The sequence below is a fragment of the Myotis myotis genome, unplaced genomic scaffold (genome assembly GCF_014108235.1).
Source record: "Myotis myotis isolate mMyoMyo1 unplaced genomic scaffold, mMyoMyo1.p scaffold_m19_p_12, whole genome shotgun sequence".
NCBI classification, from domain to species: Eukaryota; Metazoa; Chordata; class Mammalia; order Chiroptera; family Vespertilionidae; genus Myotis; species Myotis myotis.
Genome location: NW_023416316.1, coordinates 58,812,626 through 58,836,534, shown reverse-complemented (window position 1 = coordinate 58,836,534; position 23,909 = coordinate 58,812,626). Strand labels below are relative to the sequence as shown.

The 23,909-nt window shown below is 44.9% G+C and overlaps 1 protein-coding gene across 5 annotated transcripts in view; it reads right to left on the bottom strand.

Moving 5' to 3' along the window:
* ADAMTSL1 (ADAMTS like 1) overlaps positions 1 to 23,909 on the bottom strand; it is a 900,799-nt gene that overhangs the window by 57,970 nt on the left and 818,920 nt on the right. For all 5 annotated transcript variants that reach the window (XM_036331231.1, XM_036331234.1, XM_036331232.1 and 2 more), the window contains 3 exons: positions 23,622 to 23,750; positions 14,386 to 14,565; positions 10,582 to 10,716 (listed from right to left, as the gene is read on the bottom strand). In XM_036331231.1, coding sequence (XP_036187124.1) covers positions 10,582 to 10,716; positions 14,386 to 14,565; positions 23,622 to 23,750 — 444 coding nt within the window. The remainder of the gene's footprint in view (positions 1 to 10,581; positions 10,717 to 14,385; positions 14,566 to 23,621; positions 23,751 to 23,909) is intronic.

Below are 23,909 nucleotides of genomic sequence, written 5' to 3'. Positions count from 1 at the left end.
AGGTGGATCATTGAGTTTTGTTTGTTTGTTTTCAAACACTTCCCAGGTAACTTGATTGTGCAGTTGGGAACCACTTCCTAGATGGAGGAAATAGCCAGGACCCGCCTGCAGAAGCCCAGCTCAGGGCCTGGTAAATGCAGCAGGTGCCCAACACATGTGAGTCAAATTAAACCAGCAATATTGCCTTGTCCCAGAGCCAGCCTGATAAGTCTCTGTTTGACAAGTCAGCTATATCACATTAAGTTGGTCACATGGTTTCCAATAAAAGAAATCACTTCTGCTTGCCCTGGCTAAATCTTGGAATAAGTCCACGATGCTCAATGCAATATTGAGCCCGTGTATACATTTGGGCATTTATAGATTTTTCTTTCACTGTTATTTTAACATGACCCTTTACAAGGCTTTACACAATTTGCCCTTGGCCGCGTTACTGCTCTGATCTCTCCCACGTCCAACCCGATGACTCCGCTCCTGCCACTACACTGGTCTCTTTGTTGTTCCTTGAACACCTGAGGTACGTCCCCGTCAAGCATTCCACACAGACTTTCCTCGGCCCCAGATGCTCTTCTCTTTTCCTCCAGACATACGTGAGGCTCAATGGCTCACATTCGAGTCTTTGCTCAAGGATTACCTACTCATGAGAGCGAGCCCTCTCCTGACCATCTACGTGATTTAAAATCACGTCCTCTTTCGCACACACGTGTTATCCATCTTCTTACTCTGATTTACTTTTTCTTCATGGCACTTATTACCTTTTAACACACGATGTCATTTCCTTCGTTATGCTCATTTTCTATTTCCCCTGCTACAATGTAAGCTCTCTAAGAAGGGATTCTACCTATTTTGTTCTCTGCTGCATCCCCAGTGCCTTCAATGGTGCCCGGGACACAGAAGGAACTAAAAAAAGTATGTGCCTATTGCATCCATGCTCAGAATGCCTTTACTCATCCTTTAAGACTGAGCTTGAGTAGCTCCTCTAGAAACTCTCCCTGGTTCCCCTTTGACGAAGAAAGGAGTCCTCCCTCCTCTGTTCACTTTGGCTTCTTTTGAAACTCTTCAAAGTTTCTCACACATCACTGACTTTCTATCTCCCCTACTGCTTCTGCCTCCTCCAAGGCTGGGAGAGGGCAGAGGACCTAGCATCTAGTAGAGACTGAACAGGTGTGTGTTCAGGAAATGAGCCAGAATTTGGCAACATTAGCTTTGGACTAGTCTTTTTCTTATAATAACACTCTCTGTAGTTGCACAACCCTGTAGTTCTCCATTTTATTCTCGAATCTTGACTTGACTGGTCTGAAATGATTCATTATCACACAGAAGGTACATGAGTTTCATTGAGAAAAGCCTAAAAAATCTGATGCTTTTGAGAACCTTTTGGTTGTGTGGACTATTTTCCCTTCCCCCATTAATCTATTTACCAAGTCCTGTTGATGTTACTTCCTACATTCCCCTGAATTTATTCACTTCTTATTCACTTCTCCTGCTCTCTAGGCTAAGCCACGGTTATCTCTTACCTGGAAGAGTGCAACCACTTCCTAAATGATATACTCTATCTGTTCCTCTGGAATCCATCTTCTACACAGCAGCCACAACAAGCTTTGAAAAGCACAAATCAGATATCTTTCTCTTGCTTGAAACCATTCAAAGACTTCTCATTGCACTTAGCACAAAGTGCAAAAGTCTCACCATGGCTTCAACCTCACCGTAGGTCACTCTCCCCTTGGTTATTACCTCTGCTGGTCCCTCTGCCTGGAATGCCCTCTCTTCATTCGGATAACTTCCACCCACTCTCCCAATCCCAGCTCACATATCCTCTCCTCAGAGAAACCTTGTCCTGTCCTATGCCCCCAACCCACCACTTCTTTCTCTTTTTATCACTGTCCTCTTATTTGAATTACTTTTCCCACCAGACTCAAATGAGCCCTACTAGAATTCAAACTGCAAAAGGGCAGGTACATTAATCTGTTTCGTGCATGCATGAATCCTCAATATCTAGAGAACAGGAATAGTGCATAGTAAATGTGCAATGATTTTTTTTTAATGACTGAATGAGGGCCTAGGTTTATCTATCTTATTTACTGTGCATCTCTGGTCCTAGCACAGTGCCTACAACAGTACATAGCAGACACTCAACAAGTACTAATTGAATGAGTAAATCGATCTTTGATATTGCCTTCTTAGGCCCTTTACAAAGTCTTTCACCTTTGAACATTAATATTTATTCAACTGTGATCTGATTCACCTTGAGGGGTTTATATGTGAACATTGCCTGTAAGCTCCACCTGAGATTCCAGACCTGAGTCCTGTGTATTCCAGCCACAGCGCCCCCATCAGTGTGATATGATTTGTAAGAGCAGCCCAGTCACAATTTCAGCGTTAGGGAAAGAAATAAATGTTCACCTTTTAGTATGAGATTTGGGGTCAACAAAACCATTGTTGCTCTTAGCAGACACATCTGGAACCGGAGCTCATGCCGGCCAGGCTCTGCAATTCTCAGCACTTTCAATAAGCGGAGAAGAAAATGTGCAAGACAGGTGGTCAGAAGGAAAGGCCACTGCCTGGCTGTGGGCCCTGGCCTTCCTGCCTGGCTTCCTAGGGCTGCAAGGGCTCTGAGAAGTGTTGTTGCTGTTCATGCAGGGCCTGGGGAGCGTGTTGGTGCTGCTGAGATGCTGAATGTGTGTTGGCTGTGACCCTGGAGCCCCCGGCTGGGCAGCGGGCACAGGCACAATGACTTCTTTCATGGAAAAACTTGACTCTGCAAACGCAGGTTTGAAGGCTCGATCTCTCTCCTCCTGGTAAATCACATGACATGAGAAAGGCTGTGCTGTTTGGCTCTCTGTGGGGTTAGCATGAGATGAATTTCCGGCAGAGATGTCATGAGGAGTCCCTCTGACTGAGGCACTGAGCTTGCTCACTCACAAAGGAGAGTTTGTGACTAAATACTAGTACAGGGGGTGGAGCCAACAACAATTATGTGTATATTCTGTACAACACTCGCACAGGGTCTAGACCTAAACAGAATATGCTGAGAAAAGGTACTGAACTGTTTCTCTTAAGCCACATGTGATTACATATGTGGTTACTGGAGGCACCTGGAATCATCTAGTTCTGATAAAAAACCCATGACCTTTATAATATGGGTTTTCTTTTTTCCTGACCTTCCTGAGGAAGATCTCCATTCCTGTACATTGCGTGTGTGTGTGTGTGTGTGTGTGTGTGTGTGTTTTGGGCTCTTTTGCTTCATGGAGAAAGCCCAACCCAGCAACAGGATAAAGGACAGAGTGATACAGTGAAAAGTGTGCTCTCCCTCAGAAACAGGAGATGTGTGGTCACCACCATAGACCTCGGCATCGTTTTTTTTTTGTTTTTTTTTACAGAGAGGAAAGGAGAGAGATAGAGAGTTAGAAACATCGATGAGAGAGAAACATCGACCAGCTGCCTCCTGCACACTCCCCACTGGGGATGTGCCCGCAACCCAGGTACATGCCCTTGACCGGAATCGAACCTGGGACCTTTCAGTCCGCAGGCCGACGCTTTATCCACTGAGCCAAACCGGTTTCGGCAACCTCGGCATCTTTTCTACATAATGAGATGGATGGACTAATCAGTAGTTGGCAAACATTTTCTGTAAAGGGCCAAACGAAAATAGTTTAGTCTTGTGGTTTTTGTTGCAAGCACTCAACTCTACCATTATGGTGTGAAAACAGCCATAGACAATACATCCTATCTAATAAAAGAGGAACATGGTAATTGGCGTACGACCGCTACCCTTCCCATTGGCTAATCAGGGCGATATGCAAATTAACTGCCAGCCAAGATGGCGGCCGACAGCCAGGCAGCTTAAAGTGAACATGAGGCTTGCTTGCTTCAGTGACGGAGGACTCCAATGTTCCCCGCCTGCCGCTGCAGGCCTCTGAGCTGCAACTCTAAGCAACTATGTTACAAATATAGAAGCTAAACAAAACCCCAGAAACCTGCTTTAGTCCGTCGGGCTTCAGCCAGCAGGATCGCAACATTGTTTCAAATACAGAAGGTAAACAAAGGCCAGAAACCTGCTTTCAGCAGCGGAGGCCTAAGAGCTGGAGCCAAGCCTCAAAGCTAAAGCTGGTCCAGAATAAAAAAGAAAAAAAAAGAAGAAAAGGAGCAGTTGGGAGCTTCAGTCACCCGCCAGCCTGAAAACAGCCCTCAGCCCCTCACCCAGACTGGCCAGGCACCCCAGTGGGGACCCCCACCCTGATCCAGGACACACTTCAGGGCAAACCAGCCGGCCCCAACCCGTGCACCAGGCCTCTATCCTATATAGTAAAAGGGTAATATGCCTCCCGGCACCGGGATCAGTGTGACAGGGGGCAGCGCCCAAACCCCCTGATCGCCCTGTGGCTCTGTGTGTGACAGGGGGCGGGGCCACAACCTCCCTATCCGCCCTGCTCTGTTCCTGACAGGGGAAGGTGCCCCAACCCCCTGATCAGCCCTGCTCTGTGCCTGATAGGGGGAGCTCCCCAACCCCATGATCGCCCTGTGGCTCTGTGTGTAACAGGGTGCAGCGCCCCAACCCCCTGATCGGCCCTGCTCTGTGTGACAGGGGGCAGCGCCCCAACCCCCTGATCGGCCCTGCTCTGTGTGTGACAGGGGGTGGTGCCCCAACTCCCCTATCAGCCCTACTCTGAGTGACAGAGGAGAGCTCCCCAACCCCCTGATGGGCCCTGCTCTGTGCGTGACAGGGTATGGAGCCCCAACACCCCTGCTGGGCCCTGCTCTGCGCGTGACAGGGGGCAGTGCCCCAACCTCCTGATTGGCCCTGCTCTGTGTGTGACAGGGGGTGGCGCTGCAACCTCCCATCAACCCTGCCTTGAGTGTGACAGGGGGCGGTGCCCCAACCCCCCAATCGGCCCTACCCTGAGCGTGACTGAGGGTGGCATCGCAATCTCCCGATCCGCCCTGCTCTGTGCATGACAGGGGGCGGCGCCCCAACTCCCCAATCGGCCCTGCTCTGAGCCCGACCAGGGGCTGCACTTAGGGATTGGGCCTGCCCTCTGCCACCCGGGAGCAGGCCTAAGCCAGCAGGTCGTTATCTCCCAAGGGGTCCCAGACTGCGAGAGGGCACAGGCCGGGCTGAGGGACCCCTCCTCCTCCCCGAGTGCACAAATTTTTGTGCACCGGGCCTCTAGTCTATTTATATATATAAAAGCCTAAGCAACCGTTCAACTGTTTGACTGTCCGACTGGTAGCTATCATGCACAATGACCACCAGGGGGCAGACGCTCAATGCAGGAGCTGCTGAGCTGTGGTGACTTGGCAGCTGTGGTTCTCAGGTGATGCACCCGGAACCAGAGAGGAGGGAGCCCGATTCCAGGGTGCGTCACCCGAGAACCACCCTCTCACAATCCGGGACCCCTCGGGGGATGTTGGAGAGCCAGTTTTGGCCCAATCCCCACAGGCCAGGCTGAGGACCCCACTGGTGCGCGAGGCCTCTAGTAGGTAAATAAATGAGTGTGACTACATGCAAGAAACCTTTGTGTACAAAAGCAAGTAGTGAACTAGATTGTGCCCATGGGTCTTAGTTTGCCAACCGTAGGAGACATTATCTCTTAAAAGCTGGTTCCTCTGTCTATGCAATAATTCTAGAACATGATTATTGGGACCAGAGGAGAACTACAATAAACAATAGGAAAACAATTAATAAAATGGCAAGAAGTACATACCTATCAATAATTACTTTACATGTAAATGGACCAAATGTTCCAAACAAAAGACATAGGGTGGCTGAATGAATAAATAAAAACAAGACCAGTACATATGCTGCCCACAAGAGACCCACTTCAGATGGAAAGAAATACAGAAAAAAAGTAAAGGGATAGTAAAAGATATTTCATCCAAATGGATAAAAAAAAAAGTTAGGGTAGCAGTACTTATATCAAACAAAATACACTTTATAAGAAAGGCTGACAAAGAAGGGCATTTTTATAATATAAAGGGATCAATCCAACAAGAGGATATAACTCTTGTAAACTTTTATGGACCCTACATAGAAGCATCTAAATATATAAAATAAATATACAAAAGGAGAGAAAAACAGTAATACAGACATAGTAGGGGACGTTAACACCACATGACATCAATGGATATATCATCCAGACAGGAAATCAACAAGGAAACAGTGGCCTTAAATGAGACATTAAGCCAGATGAATTTAATTAATGTTTTCAGCACATTTCACCCAAAAAGCATCAGAATACATTCTTTTCAAGTACACATAGAACATTTCCCAAACAGACCACATGTTAGGGCACAAAACAAGTCTCAGTAAGTTTAGGAAGATTGAAATCCTATCAAGCATCTTCTCAGATCACAATGGTATGAAACTAGAAATCAGTTACAAGAAGAAAACTGAAAAATGCAAAGATGTGGAGGCTAAATAATATGCTACTAAACAATGAATGGATTAACATCAAAATCAAGGAAGAAATAAAAAGATGCCTTAAAACAAATGAAAATAAAAACATAATGACATCAAAAATCTATGGGACACAGCCAAGAAATAAGAAAAATCTCAAATAAAAATATCTAACCTTATACATAAAGGAGCTAGTCAAAGAAGAACAAAGTCCAAAGTTATTAGAAGAAAGAATCTAAAAGTTAGACAATAGTTTGAATAAGACATGGTGCCTCCTACCAATGCAACCATCAAAAATAAAACTATAGAAGAATATTTACAGGCATGGAAAGATGATTGTTATCTACTATTCAGTGAGAACAAGTTACAAGCAGTATACAGAGTATAACTTTGTTTTAGACAAAAGATATGTATAATGTGTATATTCATGGTTAGGAAAGGATATTAGCACTGGTTATCTCTGAGCTAGGCAATTATAATTTTCATTTTCTTCTATTCTTAATTATTCTACAATGAGCATGTACTACTCTTGTAATAAAACTCTAACAAAAGTTATTTTTCAAAAATATATCAATGCTAATACACTATAAATTAGCAGTCACCAACCTTTCAGACCTCACGGATCACCAGTGGTCTGTGGACCACCAGTTGGTGACTGCTGCTCCAAAGGTTTCCTTAAACTAGTGGTCGCCAACCTTTCAGACCTCACAGACCACCAGTGGTCTGCAGACTACCGGTTGGTGACCACTGCTATAAATGATACTGTGAGACATGTTAGCCTTGGGCCTCAGTGCCTAAAAATATTTAACAGAAGTCTTCTAAAAGGTGTAGGGAGGCCTGAATTATTGCTGTTCCACAAATGGAGCCCTGTGACCAGGCCTTGGAACACTAAGGATGGGGGCATGGGCTTCGCCTCCAGTACAGTTGTCACAGTTTAGGTCTCCCGGCAGAAAGAACAGCTGCAAAACAAGGACAAAAAAAGTAGCACCTGCCTTGCCTAGGACAAGATCCACGTAGGTTGGGTCCACTCTGCATGGCCGACCCTCCACTGGGCATTTTTCATGTCTAAGTCACATAATAAAGAATGTGAGAGCAACAAGGGACCCACTAGTCCCAGGTCTTCGTTTACAGCTATGGAAAGTGAGGCCAGATGGGTGCATGTTGCTCAATCCACCTTCCTTCTTGAAAGTTGCAGCAGTGGCTTGAAGTGATATCAATGCCAGAGTGTTTGATAACTAAATACCCATTTCTGGAGTAGACTCACCTGTTGGGAGCCTTAATGGAGGAGAGTTAGTTCTGATATATGGCTTTAAAAAACCCAAAATCTTGCCCTGTATGCCAACTGCCACCATGCTTGGTGGAAATATATATTATAAAAAGCCAGTGGCTGTAACCCCAGAATGACCAAACGACTGGTCACCAGGAGGTGCATTGATGGGTCCCTCCCGCGGTGGCAGCAGGAGGGACTTTGGGCCCTGTGGCGGTGGTGGGAGGGACTCTGGGTCTTGGGTGATTTTGCACGCTGGGCCTCTAGTGTTAAAATAAATTCCAAGGCAGTGCCTGGACTAAGTGGAAAAGAATGTCGTGATTGATCAGGGACATCTTGGCTGTGGAAGGGGTGATAAATAGTATCTTTGCTACCTGTTTCTAGCCTTGCTTAGAATATGTGTTACCCTCAAAATAGGTTTCTTCATTAAATCTCTCCTACCCTTGATTACCATTATAGAATGTCAGATTAATTCTTTTAAAAATTACTTTTACTACATCATTCTCCTACTTAACCCTCTAAAGGTCTGTCTCCATTTCCCACTTAGTAAATATACTGCATTAGTCTAATAATCAAGGTCCTCCACAATTTGTCACCATTTAATGTTCTCATCAACCATACACAAAATCACCTCCCTCACCTATTTCTTTAAAAAAAATATTTTTATTGATTTCAGAGAGGAAGGGAGAGTGAGCTCGAGATAGAAACATCAATGATGAGAGGGAATCATTGATCGACTGCCTCCTACATGCCCCACAAAAAGGATTGAGCCTGCAACCTGGGCATGTGCCCTGACTGGGAAATGAACTGTGACCTCCTGGTTCATAGGTTGACGCTCAACTACTGAGCCACACTGGCTGGACATGATCTATTTCTTGTACTCAGAGTACACACTCTAGTCGTAGGAGCAGGAGATGGGAACTGGTCCAAAAGGGAGCAGCTGGATTAAGAGATCAGGATGAGTCAATAGCTGGGAGGTTTGAGATGGAGGAGGTATCAGAAATCTTGGGGAGGGATCCAAGTCAAATCTGAGTGGACAAGCTTCCGCTGAGGCCTGCTCCTTTTGATTGCCTAGTTTCTATCCCAGTTTGGCTGCCCGTTATCAGTTTTAAAGCAGTGCTATTTTATAACTGTTACTGAATAGGCACCTGATACATACCCCACACATTTTAATCTCTGTGCTTACAGCATCTTCACTTTGAGTGCCTGTTTCCCTCATTTCTGCCTATTGGAGTTCCACCTATCCTTTGGTGCTCAGCTCCAAACCATCACAGTGAGGCCCTGGTATTTTTCAAATGACCTGCTTCTCAGAGTCCTTAAACTTGACATCATTCCCTAATTCATCTCCATAACTCCACATAGTTCTCTCCTAGGCCTATAGTGCTGGCCAGACAGCGACATTCACCACTACGGCCCATTTTTGCCCAGGCAGTTACATTCAGGGATTTTATGGTAATTGACTTACTGTCTCATTCAAATGGAGCAGTCTGGATATGAACTAGTGTATTAAGGTGCCTCTTAACTGTTAGATTTAAATACCAGTCTATGGTAACAAAACACTATAAACTAGCAATGAAATGCAGCAGCATAAAGCACAATAAATTCTTATTGCCCAATGGCTAAAATGAGACAAAATATTATTCCAGAATAAGGGAGAAAGTAAAGCTCTCATGGAAAAATACGAGCAGGTTAACTTTTCCAGCATGCTGAATGGCACCTGAGTGACCCAAGAGTTATTGAATTTAAAAATGATCAATTGCTGTACCCTCTGCTAGTGACTGGGCCCTGATGAATAGTTATGACAATTTCTCATGGTGATGAGTCTAAAATAAAAAACTTTACAATGTACACACGTCATTTAGAACAAGTTTACCATTTATAAGCCAAGGAAAACAAGCAGTTTACAACTTCTATGAACTCTGATCAAAATGATGTGGAAAAACTCAATGCCAAGCTGTATAAGTTATGGGGAACAGAAAAGAGCCACTCTTTCCTGTATCGGTGTCTTATTTTTACCCAGATCAGAAACAGAGAAATCAGAAGCTTTTCCCTGTAAGCTGTGAGTAGTGTTTGCTAATTTCAGATGATAATGAAAACTGAAGGTAATCTTTCTGTGTTGTAATCCTAAAGATACCTGACCCCATGGCCATGTTGAGAATACATCATCAGCAGTATGACTGGAAACTCAGTGGCTTCTTGGTCCTTTCTGGTTGATGAGGATTAAGGATTCAGAAACTTTTAACTTTAAGCCAAAGGAATAATTCTAGTTGCCGTTACCAATATTTGGGATCCAGGACTTGAATGTCCTTGAACAACTCTCTACTACCAGAGGGCACCAGCCATGTGGGCATTAACTTGGTGAAGGTCCCAATGACAGATGCCAGGGAAGCTGTACCTGGTGAAGTTATTTAAACACTTGGTTTGAGGAATCTGTCTGGGTTGGGTGTCAGTGCTACCAATATAAGGTTGGCGTAAATAGAATTGTCTGGCTTTTGGGGGATGCTGATATTTCATCTTTCTCTTTGAAAGTTGATTAGAGTTGTTGTTTAGTTGGGAGGAAGTCATGGGGGAATACTGGGGTGTGATTGGCAAGAAGAGGAGATACAGGAGCTGTTCCTTACTCATCGTTCGGTGAGTCAGTCTGATATAGAGGATCTGGACTGTGGAATCAGCCCAAGAGGATTCAGAAAGGAGCCACGTTGGAATCTAGACAAGCTAGAGTCCAGACTAAGAACTGCACTCACCTCATATGGAAAGTCAGCCAAGTTTCCACTGGTGAGTCTGGATTCTGTAGGCAATTTAGTGATTTCCTGTTGGCCACCCCCCACTGCTGCCTCCTTCCCACCTGCAAGCAGTCACCCACCCATAAATCCTGTCCAGCCCTGGACTGCTGCCCAATGTTCCAGAGGGTTGGACTCACCAAGGAGAGCGGAATTCCCAGGGTCCAGGACCAGCTGTGTTCCCAGAGGAGACATCAGCACTGAAGGAAGGTTCGGTCCAGTGGCTGAAAGCAAGGCTCTGATATCCTCCAACTGCGTGGGGACTTGGGGGGGATCTGTGAGAAGGCAGATGGTGAATCAGACAGGTTAAAGCATGAAGGCCATATTAAGGGGGGAATGAGGGGTGAGCATGCGTGTAATTGTGTCTGTGTGTAAGGCAGGCATTACTCTTGTTGCCTTTTAACATGATTTTCCCTATTGAGAAGGTGTGCCTATCAAATTGAGTCTGAATTTCAAACAACACTTGAACCAATAAGGTCAGTAATAAGAATCAGGCATGTAGATTTCAGAAGCTCCTGACTAATACCACTTTATACCACAGGACCACTGGGCCCCTATAATTGTAGGTACATTAAACCACATTGTAAAGACACTCTTAAGAAGCCAACATTTCTTCAGCAATTACTAAATGTCAAGTCCTATATTAAAGAGCTTTCATTTATAACGTCCTTAGAGGGGGGCACTTTATTCTTGTCCCCACGGATAGGGATATGCCACAGGAATTCTTACTTAAAAGGAGCCCATGAGTGGCTTTTTCTATGAGGAAAAGGGTCCATCTATGAAATCGATAAGTTAACTTGCTTTGTGGTGTGAATATTTCATGCTCAATAGGACACATAAGCCGGACAGGGATCATTTGCTATTTAAAGTCTGATAAGGAGTCAGGGCTGAAGTCATCAGGGGTCACGTTAACCAGAGCCAAGGTGACAGCAATGGGAAATACAGTGGCTTGCTTGTCATTTCCACTGGACAAATACAGAGGCAAGCGGCTACTGAACCTAGTGGCGGGATGATCCCTGGTTCTCCTGGGAAAGTGCAGACACCTGCTCCCCCTCTTCCGGGATCTCCTGATGCCCTGCAATTCACACTCTCAAGGCCGACTCCTACCTTTTCCTCTCCAGCCCTTGCTGGAGCAGAAAGAGAAACAGGAGTAATTGATGGTTATTTCAATAGGGTTCAGTGAGGGCCTACTATGTGCTTGCCACCTTGTTAGGTGCTTGTTAGGTCATGATGGTGCCAGAGTCTAGTTCAGAAACATCCGGTTTGGGTTCAGGAACCCTCAGTTTGAGCTGTGGCTCTGTCTTTCACTAACTTGGGCAAATCACTAAATCCTTCTGAGTCTCAGTTTCCCCATCTATTAAATGGAACCTCATCATTTCCAAGATTTCTTTCTACTCTCAAACACCACGGTTTTAGCAATTGATGGTGGCAGTTTACTCAAACCCAGACTCTTTTCCTCGCATCCTTTTTAATTTTCCCTCAAGAACAATGAAATTGAATATTGAGGGAAATGAAGTTCCTGCAATATTGCAATTGAATATTTCTTTAAGAATGCTAAAACGCAGTAAGCCTTTGCTTATTTGCTAAATAAAACCCATCAGATCTCCTTGGGCCAAATGTTGACACCTTCTAATGTCCTCACAGTTTCTATGACATTTTCCTTTTTTGGTATATGTCCATTTGATCTTCTCAGGGACACTGTAACTTCTCCAAGGTCAGAGGTCACCCCTTATACTTGTCCTACATGGAACTTAGAGGCAGCACGTAATGAATAATCATCCAGTGACTATCTGAATAAATGAATAATATTCTGTCTCATTATACTTCAAGTCTCCTTGCTACAGGTCAAATCACAGAACTTGGCGTAAAACTGCAGCTTTATACATGAAATCCCTGATTTAAAAATTAAGCCATATTTTTGGCTGATGAAAAAGGAAGCACTACTTCTAAGTTCATAAACTACCTATAAAACTAACAAACTTTGATTAATAAATCAAGGCTTCTGATTAAGAAAAGCTCTAAACGTAAAAGCCTAAAACAGTGATTTTTTTTCTCATCAAGTTTGATTAAAATGGGAAGCCGTTCTGCTCTTCAAGCTCCATGCTCACAGTCATACCATTAGTGCTGAAATGCTGCAAGGACTGGCTCCCAGAATACACACTCTTCATTGGCAAAGCTACAGTAGTAGCTACACATCCTAGCTACACATAAGGAGTCAGGGCTGAAGTCATCAGGGGTCACAAGGCAATAAGGAAGGGTTATTAGGGAAGAGAAACCCACAGTAAGCACCATAACTCAGTGTGGGGCAACAAGCGCTGGGCCCCCGGCTCCAGACTAGCAGCTCAGACGATGAAACCCAACCCAAAACAAATGACATCCTTCAGTGAGCTGATTTTCTCTGACTTCCTAAGACAACTGGAGGTTTATGCAGCCACTGGTGAGACAAAAACCCATCTGGGCCTCTCGGAGTTGGCAGGGGCTGGAGATGCTGGGCTTTGGTATATCCTCAACTTGGGGTGTGAATACAAGTATAACGTTTAATTATTTTTCCCTGGTGAAGTCATAGTGTGTAATTAATCATATTTTTTCTTTTTTTCCCCTTAGAATGATACCTTTCTCACTAAGAGAAAGTGCTCTAATAATTGCCTTTAAAAAAAAAAGGCAAAGCAGGCATTTTTTATTCTATTCCACCAATGCCCAGACTCTGTGGTGAAGAGAAACAGAGAGTCCCTAGTCCAAGGGACAAGGGCTGCAGCTCACAACATGCTGAGTCCTGCACTGGGCAACAGCAAGGGATGGTGGTGTCCAAGCAACTGCTGTTCATTTTAAATACCTACTTTATGTCAGGAACTGTGATAGACTCTTTAATCAGGAGTTCTTATGGTAGAGAGTACTCTAGTCTGAATGTTTGTGTCCCCTCAAATTCATGTGGTGAAATTCTAAACCAACTCTGAGGTGATGGTATTAGATAGTGGGGACTTTGGGAGGTGATTACGCCATAAGGGGATTAGTGTCCTTATAAAAGAGACCCCAGACAGTTGGCCTGTCCCTCTGTAGGATGAGGGCAAGGCAAGAATCAGGCAGTCTGCAGCCAGAAGAGGGCCTTCACCAGACCCCGACCATGCTGGCACACCAATCCTCGATTTCCAGCATTCAGAAGTCTAAGAAATACATTTCTGTTGTTTATAAGTTACCTCGTTTGTGGTGTTTTGTTATAGTGGCTGGAGTGGACTAAGACAGGAGGGTGTATGTGTGGATTTCATGTGGACTAGACTATGAACTTCCTTAAAGGACATAAAAGTTTTAGCATGTATAAATTTTTCTGGAGGGGGTAATTTAGTTTCATCTGATTCGCAAAGAAGTCCTTGACACAGGTGTTAAGACTAACTGCTTTAGCCTGGCTGGCATGGCTCAGTGGTTGAGCGTCGACCTATGAACTAGGAGGTCATGGTTCAATTCCCGTCAGGGCATATGTCTGGGTTGCGAGCTGGATCCCCAGTGTGGGGTGTTCAGGAGGCAGCTGATCAATGATTCTCTCTCATTATTGTTATTTCTATGTCACTCTCTCTCTCCCCTCATCTCGGAAATAAAAATACATTAAAAAAAAAAAAGACTAACTACTTCACTTCTGTTACCCCTGGCCCCATCCACCAATGCGGGCAATCCTTGTTTTGCAGGTCTCCACACAAGACTAGCATCTAAACTTAGCAAGGTGAAATAACTTCCCCAAGGTCACACAGTGAGTAAGCAGTAGAGCCAGGGTTCAAACTGATGTCTGCCTGGCCCCAAAGTCTGTATTCTTTCTATTGGAAGGCCCTAAGGGGGGGAGAAGGGGAGGGATATTGATTTTATGTACTTTTTGGATCATGGAAAAGAGGAGGTGGCGGGTGAGTGAGTCACCCCTAACGGGGCTCACCAGGGGCAGCCAGCCTGGAGGTGTTTACCTAGGATCAGAAGCTGGGTGTTCTCAGTCAGCTCTCCGTGCACATTGGCTGCCCTGCAGGAGTACAGGCCCTGATCTGAGGAGGACACGTCTGTGAGTAGCAAGGATCCCTCGTGCAGATGGTGAGAGGAGCCCAGTTTGCTTTTGTTCCTGAACCAAGTGACTTCAGCTTCGGGCACACCTAGGAAGCAAAAAACAAACAAACAAAAAAACAACAACTCATCAGCCAAACACGTTCAGGTGATTCTGGAGGCATTTATAGCCTCTTGGTGGGGACTCCGCAGGGAGCATCTGCCTGGGCGTCTTCTACCAGCCTTTGGCCAAACGAAATAATGCCTCGGGCCTCTCTGTTGTCTGGGGGTCTTTTGATTTTCGAACTTACACTGACGAGGCAGGAAAAGAGAGGCCAGTTAAAGAGGAGGAAGCATGTGGCTGGTAAAGGGTACTTCCAAGGTGGAAGGAAAATACAAAGATTCTTTGGAGAAAACATTATCTAAAATAATAAAAGGGTAATATGCTAATTAGACCAGACATCTTCTGGATGTCATTCCGGTCATCCTTCCTGATGAAGCCAGGGCCAGAGGGAAGCCAGCCCAGGTCCCGGGTGCCTGCGGGCGGCCCAAGGGGAGCCAGCCCAGGTCCTGGGTGACGGAGGGAAGGAAGGCCTACTCTTGCACGAATTTTCATGCATCGGGCCTCTAGTAAAAATATAACAACCAAACCTAGATCTGTCAGTGAATATGAAACAAATAAAATGTTGAATAAGAGAAGTCAGACACAGAAGAGTATCTACTGCATGATTTCCTTTCTGTAAGTAAGAAACAAAGACTGGTAACATCAACCTATGCTGCTAGTAGTCAGGGAAATGGTTGCTGGTAAGGCTCTGTTTTTTGACCTGGGGGCTGGTTTGGTGAGTTTAGCACCTTTATACCATGTGCTCTTTTCTGTAGAGATATAACACTTCAATAAAAGTCACAAAAGCTAAAAGCCACAAAAGTTAATACATTCAAGAACCAGACAAAGGGGAGCTGCTAGATCCTTACCAGAGTTGAGGATACACATAGAAAACATGGCTGTATTTTTGGAGCCTGTGTATTTTCTTAGAACAAGAGGACATGGAACTAAGGTATCAGCAGCACAGAAAAAGAAAGACAGGAAGGAAGTACTCTGCTCTCTCCTCAGTCCAAGTTCACTGTCTGTGAGAAAGAGCTGGGGAGAGAGTGTGACTATGAATTGGGATTGCACCCCTCCTTTAAGAAGTCTTCTAGGGGCGTCACAGACTGAAGGCTTGTGTTCCCACAAAATGATATGTTGAAGCCGTCACCTCAGTGCAATAGTCGTTAGAGGCGGGGTCTTTGGAGGCATTTAGATTTAGATGAGGTCATGATGGGCGGAGGGTGGGCCTCATGATGGGACTAGAGCCCTTGTAAGAAGAGATCAGAGGGCTAGTACTCTCGCCAGGTGAGGACCCGGCAAGAAGAAAGCTGCCTGCAAGCCAGGAAGAGAGTTGTCACCAGGAACTGCATGGATCAGCACTTGATCTAGGAATTCCCAGTCTCCAGAACTGTGAGCTGTAACCTTCTGTTGTTTAAGGCTCCCAGGCTATGGTATTTTGTAATAAATAGCAGCCTTAATTCCTTAGGAAGTTCCTTGCGGTTGACATGCTGATCAGCAGGCCCCAGCTTAGCACAAGCTTGAGATGGTCTGCATAAGGCTCCCTCACAGGCTGAGCTCTGAGTGGATTGGGAGACAGACCTTCAGGGAGCAGAAAGCTCCCTCCCTTGCACCCCAGCCTGTGGACCCAGCTCACAAAGTTTACTCAGAATTCTTGGGCATGTATGCAGGGTTCATTTAGAATATCAAATCCTGGTAAACAGGGTCAAACTAGGACTACTTAAAGAGCCAGACCTTTTGTCCTGTGCTTTCCCAGAGTTGGAGCTGGATTTTGTCCTTAATGGGCAGCCTACTGTTTAGGATGCAGGCACCTTTAAGAGTTACCTGTGTACCTGCTCCTTGTCCTTGAATCTGATAAAAACTTACCCCAGTCTACTCTACGTCACCCAGCTGAAGAGCCCACACTATAGTCCCGGTGCATCTGCTGTTCCCGGGCTCGGGTGGAGGAAGTGAGGTGGGGTGGGAGCATGGTCTCACCTAACAATGAGCTGCCTTGTGTGAACTCACTGCTGTCCCGGCTGCTCTGCTGCCTTAGGTGGGGTTTTCCAGCCTGGAGCGATGGCCCCAGGTACATGGCTAGAGTGTTCAGCCAATTTGTGAGCCCTTTCTCCCTGTTATGGAGAACACAGGAGCGACTCTCTGGTCTTCGCTTTTATTCATGTTACCCATAATTCAGTGTGAATCCCTAGGGACCTGCATGGTTGTTCAGAGGAAGAGGCAGGGCTGCTGAGAGGGATTGGAGCACATGGTGACACCTGATGCTCCAATGCATGAGAGGGGCCAGGCTGGCATGGTCTCTGAACACACCTGGACAGAAGATGCAGGTGAGAGGCAGGAAAGCTGACTTTTCATGGCAGCACCACTAGGGAGAGCAAGAGCATCATGATGCCCGGCCATGCCAGCGTGCACTTTGGACCCTGAGCTCAGTTTTTACATATTAACCCTACATATCCCTCCCCCCCCCCGCAACACACACAAACACACAGCATTCAGGAGAAAGCCTCTGCAAAGTACGTTAGAGAAAACACCTCAGTCACTTCTCTCCCCACTAAAAATGAGGTCCCACAAACCATCTTCTATAAGTATTTCCCTTGCAATGAATGGCTCTCAAGTAGCACTGTGGCTGGCACCTTCCTTTGAGGGCCGTGGGCAGCACACACAACCCCTAATCGGAACTATGGCTGCTCAGGAGCAGGAGGCAGAGTGAGAGACCTGGATTCAATGGGCCTTCAGTTCCACCCATGAAAGCATGATGACAAAGTGAGTGGGGGGTGAACGTTCTCTCCGTGACTGTGCCGTCCTGGCGATGAGCTGTGGTGTGGGGCTCTGTGCATGCAGCGTGGTGCCTCCTGCACAAGGGGCCCTGCTGCTCACCAGCGGGTCCTTCTCTGGTCAGGACCCGAGCTCCTGCAGTGCAGCCAGAGGCAGGAGGAGAGAGGAAAGGAGAGGGGAGATGGTGAGAAAGAGGAGGAGGAGGAGGGACAGGCAGAGAACCCCAGGAGGGAGAGACCCGGGAGCCATTTCTCACTTCCCCAGGAAGAGGGCTGAGCCTTTCTGTTCGCCTCCTCATTCTTTGCCTCCCACCCTCAAGAAATTGGGTCTGTTTACTGAAAGGCCTGAATTTCTCAGGATCATGGGAGAAATGGAAATGCTCAGGAAAGCAAAGGGTGGAAGGAAGTAACCTTCGGTGTCCGTAAAACAAACCACAGAAGTGCCAGCAGGGCCAAGGGAAGAGAATTATGTAGGAATCATTGTAATATACAGGGTGTCCCCCAAATGTACACACACTGTAACAGCTGAGAGCTCAATTCTGAAAAGGAAATGTATTTTAACAAACATGGCCTTTATAATTATTCCAAATATGTGTATACATTTTCTGGGACACCCTGTATTTATCAGCAAACCTCTCACTCGGGCTCACTGAAGCAGGTGCCCGCATCATGAGCATGCTGGCTGGTGGAGGTGTCATTGCTGGTGCCACATTGTGGGGCCGTCCTGTCTGAGCATGGAGCCCTTAGGCAGAGAATGACACCAAGAAGATGCTTTGAAGTGACAGTCAGTCCTTCCATTATTGGCTCTGACATACTACAGATAAGGGGGTAAGGGAAGAAGAAAAATAAGTGAGGCATGATAAAGCTCTTTTTTTCTTTTTCTCTTGAGAGATGACAACTATGCTTTAGAAAGTCCACTAGGTTTCACGTGCGCCAGAGTTCCTCAAAAAAGCGTCCAAATACACAGCTTAATACTGACACTCAGAACACCTTAACATCAGGGTGCACCGAGGTGAGGAGCTATGCGAAAGTATCCCAAACACATCAGAGGGAGAAAGAACATTTACTATAAGCCAAATATTTGAGAAACATCATATTTTCACAATGATCCTATGAGGATTATTAATAATCCCATTTTACACAGGAGAAAAGTGGGACTCAAAGAGAGTAAGAAATCTGCCTACAGTCACGTTAATTTGGATCCCTGAAAGATTATATCTGGGAACAGAGCCCGTGGGCCCCTCCTTAGCTCCCAGCTAGTCAGTGACCTACAAGTGGCAGGGTGGGGATCCAAACTCATACACTTGATGCCGGAGATCCCATCTTAACAAGTAGAAAGTCCTCACTTAACATGGTTGATGGGTTCTCAGATTTAAGCTAAAAATGGTATAACAAAGCCAATTTTACCATGGGCTAATTGATATTAACAAGAGAGGTTCCTACAGCATCTCAACGCTATAAAGAAAAAAGTTGAATGAAATGACATTACTCAAGGTCCTGCTGTTCTTAATCCTGTCTGCCATTCTAGTGGACTGACTCCTCAGAGAGGATCTGAATTGCTGCAGTATTATTTCTGGTATCAAATCCTTAAGTACTTTCTACTTTTAGAATTATGCTTTCTGCTCTAATTGTAATACCAAGGTATCGTTATGAGGGAAGTTTCTCAAACTCACGTGTGCTGGCTTTGTTAGCTCTCTCTCTTAAAAAAATTTTTTTTATTGCTTTCAGAGAGGAAGGGAGTGAGAGAGAAACATCAATGATGAGAGATAAACATTGATCAGCTGCCTCCTGCATCCCTCTCCCCAACTGGGGATCAACACCGGCATGTGCCCTGGAAATTGAACCATGACCTCCTGGTTCATAGGTCAACGCTCAACCACTGAGCCAGGCGTTAGCTCTTTTCTTGTTGAGAAACTTGGTTAAGTTGTGGGAGATTTTTTTTTTCTAGCCTGTTATGATGTAACAGTATATTCTATAGTCAGAAATGTCTGAAAAATGGTAGAAAATACACTCAACCACAGAACAAAGTTCATAGCTATGTTGTTGACAAGTTACTTGGTTAGACTTCATACTCTGGACTCCCTGGTATGATTTGTGTCTAAAAAAGGAAAGGAAGCCAAACCGGTTTGGCTCAGTGGATAGAGCGTCGGCCTGCAGACTGAGAGGTCCCAGGTTCGATTCCGGTCAAGGGCATGTACCTGGGTTGCGGGCATATCCCCAGTGGGAGATGTGCAGGAGGCAGCTGATCGATGATTCTCTCTCATCGATGTTTCTAACTCTCTCTATCTCTCTCCCTTCCTCTCTGTAAAAAATCAATAAAATATATTAAAAAAAAAAAAAAAAAAAAAAAAGAACCAAAAAAAAAAAAAAAAAAAAAAAAAAAAAAAAAGGAAAGGAAAAGAACCTACCTTTACTTTTCCCCCTTCGTGGCATATCTTATCAACAATACAATGCCCTCCCTGTTGCTTGAAGGAATCAATAAAAGAGCCTGGCCAAAATGGGTTGTAATTTGATATGATTACGAGGATTACTGCCTTTAATCTCCACTGAGCTGGCAGGTAGGGTGATGTGCTAATATTCTGTTTTTAAACCAGACAGGATATTCTTGTTAACTAGACTACTTGTTCTATTTGGAAGGTTGCTTGCAGCATGGCAGCTTGTCAACATCTCAAGGTGGGCGTCCACTGAAAGGTGCACCTTGACATGGTAAGTTTGAAAAGGCGCAAGAAAAGGAAAGGATACAGTAATTTAAATGCCAGCCTTGGAAATACTAGAAAACAATGGGGTTTGGAAAGGAGGTTTTGTGCTTTCTAATTTCTCCGTACTGACTGTGCAGTCACAGGTAGCTGTTCACAGAACCAATTTCCTTCTACCCAGCTAGGCTACACTGCCCAACATGCCTTGTAGTTGTGGGTGGCCATATGACTAGGAGGAAATGTGAAAGGTAGTGTGTGCTACTTCCAAGTGTGGCCCTTAAAAACCTTGCTAGCCATCCTCTACACTTTATTTCCTCCCTCTTCTGATTGTTAGGGTAGAGATAACCAACAGGAAGGCCTTGGAAGACATGTGCTCAAGATAACAAAGCCACCAGCATTCTGTGACCCTGAATAACTATGTGGGGCACATCCTCTTTAGCTGACCAGGAATACTCTTTGGACTCTTAAATAAGCAAAAATATATTTCTATTGGATTTGAGTCATTATACATTTGGGGGCCTATGTGTAACCAGAGTCTAGCCTACCCCATCATTGACTCTTCAACTAGTTATTTCTGCATCACTAGTCTTGACAATTTTATCTCTTAAATCCTTTAGAAGCTTCCCTTGCTCTTAGGATAAAATACCAAATTGTACTATAATCTATGAGAGCCTGCAAGATCTAGCTCCTGACAACTCTCCCCCAACCTCTCAGCCACATGTCATGACACTTTCTTCTCTGTTCTCCATTCTACAATCACCCCAGTCATGTTTCACTCTCAGATGTAGCATGCTCTTTCTACCTCAGGCCCTTTGCACATTCTATTCACAATGAATGAACCACTCTTTCCTCCCCCAAACCTTATCATCTACTCAGTTTTCTGCACTTTTCTCAAATAGAGAATAAGTATTGGGGGTGGTACAATAAACTGGGTCATTTTTCAATAAAAAGCCTCAGCATGCTCATTGCCTAATCCTTTTTATGTTTAAGGGTTGGGAAGAATTTGTGAGGCTGCATTTTACAAGTTGAAAGCATATGTGTGCAAAAAGCTATTTAATGAAAAACTACTAAAAACTCAAACATGTAAGGACATGAGTCACTCTATGTAAACTATGTAATATTCTTAAAATAGACTATTATATAGCCATTAAAATTATGTCATAAGAGAGCCATAACAGCCACTTGTAGCAGCAAAGCAAAAGTCGTTTCTTCTGCCATTTAGCATTACAGCTGTCAGCATTTTGACGGGAGATTCAGTTTAAGGATGCTTTCTTTGTTCAGTAAATTCACAGAACAACTGTGTAATCAAAAGGGGGTGGTTAGAGGGCTGGGTGAAAAAGGTGAAGGCATTAAAAAGTACAAATTGGTAGTTACAGAATAGTCACAGAGATGTAAAGTACAGCATAGGGAATACAGTCAATAATACTTTAATAACTATGCATGGTGCCAGGTGGGTACTTAAAATATGGGGAGGGGGCACTTTGTCAAGTATATGATTGTCTAACCACTATGCTATACACCTGAAACTAATGCAAAATAATATTGAATGTCAACTGTAATTGAAAAAAAATTTGGAAATAAAAAATAGCATGCTCTTTCCCACCCTAAAAGGCATAATGACAGAGACACAGATTTATTTTAGTTAACCATGATTAATACAAATGGTTCTGAGTAAAAATAAAAATTTAATGTGCATGGCCAGGCCAAAACTGGATATGACAACCTCAGATCTCATGAGTCAGTCTCTGGCTGAAGCTGGGGAGACAGAGCCCCAGGCGGCAAGGGAGAGTTGGCCAACGCTGGTTTTAGTGTCCTGGGCTCCCCATGGTAAATACTTCCCCATCTGCATTCTGGGTCTCAATGTCTTTCAAGTGCCTAATTCCTGGTTTTGCTGCCTTTGCTCCCTATTCTTTTCTTTAAAAAAAAAAAAATTTTATATATATATATATATATATATATATATATATATATATATATTTCAGAGAGGAAGGGAGAGGTGGAGAGAGAGAGAAACATCAGTGATGAGAGAGAATCATTGGTCATCTGCCTCCTGCACAGCCCACACTGGGGATTGAGCCTGCAACCTGGGCGTATACCCTGACCAGGAATCGAACCATGACCTCCTGGTTCATAGGTCGATGCTCAAGCACTGAGCAATGCCAGCTGGACTGCTCCCTATTCTTTTGCTCATACTGATCCTAACTCTCAAGAAGATACCCAACACAGTCCATTATATCTATAGTCATTGTTCCGTCTCCAAGGACTGTGTTCACAGTGATCAGGTGGGAAGTGATGGCTCTATAGCAGGGTCTCATCTCCACCATCACCAAGGGACAGCTCATTCATGGGAAGCCCTGCCAGGGGTTTTATCTTGCTCCCCATGTGGGAGTCCTGGGCCTGAAGGGATTTGGTTCTAGGAGGTTTCACTGATGAGGTTGGATGTGCAGACCAAAGGAAGCTTTACAAAGAAGCTGTTATATTTCTGGTTTCTATTCTGCAGACAGGGTATGATTGGGGAGCCTGGGTCAGGGTGTGCCACAGTAGGGGATATCTGATGAGAACAGCAATCAGGAGACTGTCGCTGGGCCCTGAAACAAGAGCCATTCATTTATTCTTTGCATCGTGGCATGAAAAGCCTTAGGGTAGTCGGCACAACTCTCGGCCACAAGGAGGGGCAGTTAGCAGCTGAGTTTTGTTTGTTGGTGTTTTTTGCTTTTTAATTGAAGGTGAATACCTTTACACAGAGCATAACACCTCACCCTACTGTCCACTATTCCTCCACTTTCCTGTGACTTTCTGGTCCCTATCGGCCTCTGAGTTTGCAAAGCCAACCCAAGGTCAATGCCTGTCTCACAACTCCTATGTGCTGGCTATTTTCGTTAATGACTCCTACTCTCTTCTGATGGATAAGCTCCAGGTTCCAGTTGGTCTTATCTCTGCTATGCACTCCTTACCTTTCCATCACCACTGCTCTGAGGTCAGGCTCCCCGCTACCGATCCTGTAAATTACTATGATGGCTTCTTAACTGGCTTTGCTGTTTCAGTATTTCCATTCTTCCATCCATTTTATGCACTGCTGGCAGCTTACTCCTCTGGAAGCATGCTCCCTAACATCACTCTCTATCTGCCTTGGTCTAAACTCCTTGACCAAGCATTCGAGGTCTCCCATGGTGTAGGTGCAGCCCGCCCTGCTACAGCTTAAGCCCCTCCACACCCTTTCTGCACTCTGGGCTCCAGTCAGACCAAAGCACACACTGTTCTTTTACAGTCCCTGGGCTTTCCTACTTCCGTGAATTTTCTCACACTCTTTTTCCACTTGGAACACTCTTTGCTCCACCTTTGCACATTCACATTCTATCAGTATGCAAGGCTGAGATAAAAACCACCTCTTCTATCTCATCTGTCCCAGTCAGAATTCTTCTTTCTTCCTCTAAACTTCTATAGCACTTTCCAGTTTCAGTGACTGAGGTCCATGCTTTTCCCATTACCCCTGAGTCCCTGAGAACAGAATTTATGTTTATCTTTGTATCCGCACCGTAGCACAGGGCTTCGGTAAGAGCTGAACAAATGAATTAACACATAAGTAAATTTCTCACCTGCAACTTGGCAGTTAATGGTCACATTCACTCCCCGAACTGTTTTGATGGTGCCTCCTATATCCACTGTGATGGCGGGCTCCTTGGTGTTGAGCACAGTCATTCGTGATGTTTTCACTAATGGCTTTCCTGAAGATGGGGAGAAATGCGAAATTTTATATGCAATGACTATAGACTTGAGGCATTCTCTTGAATCATGGGATAATGAAGAATGAACTACTGGTCTACCCAGACTTTTTCCATGAATCATATTTTCCTTTGAAAAACATTGTAACTGCACAATATAAA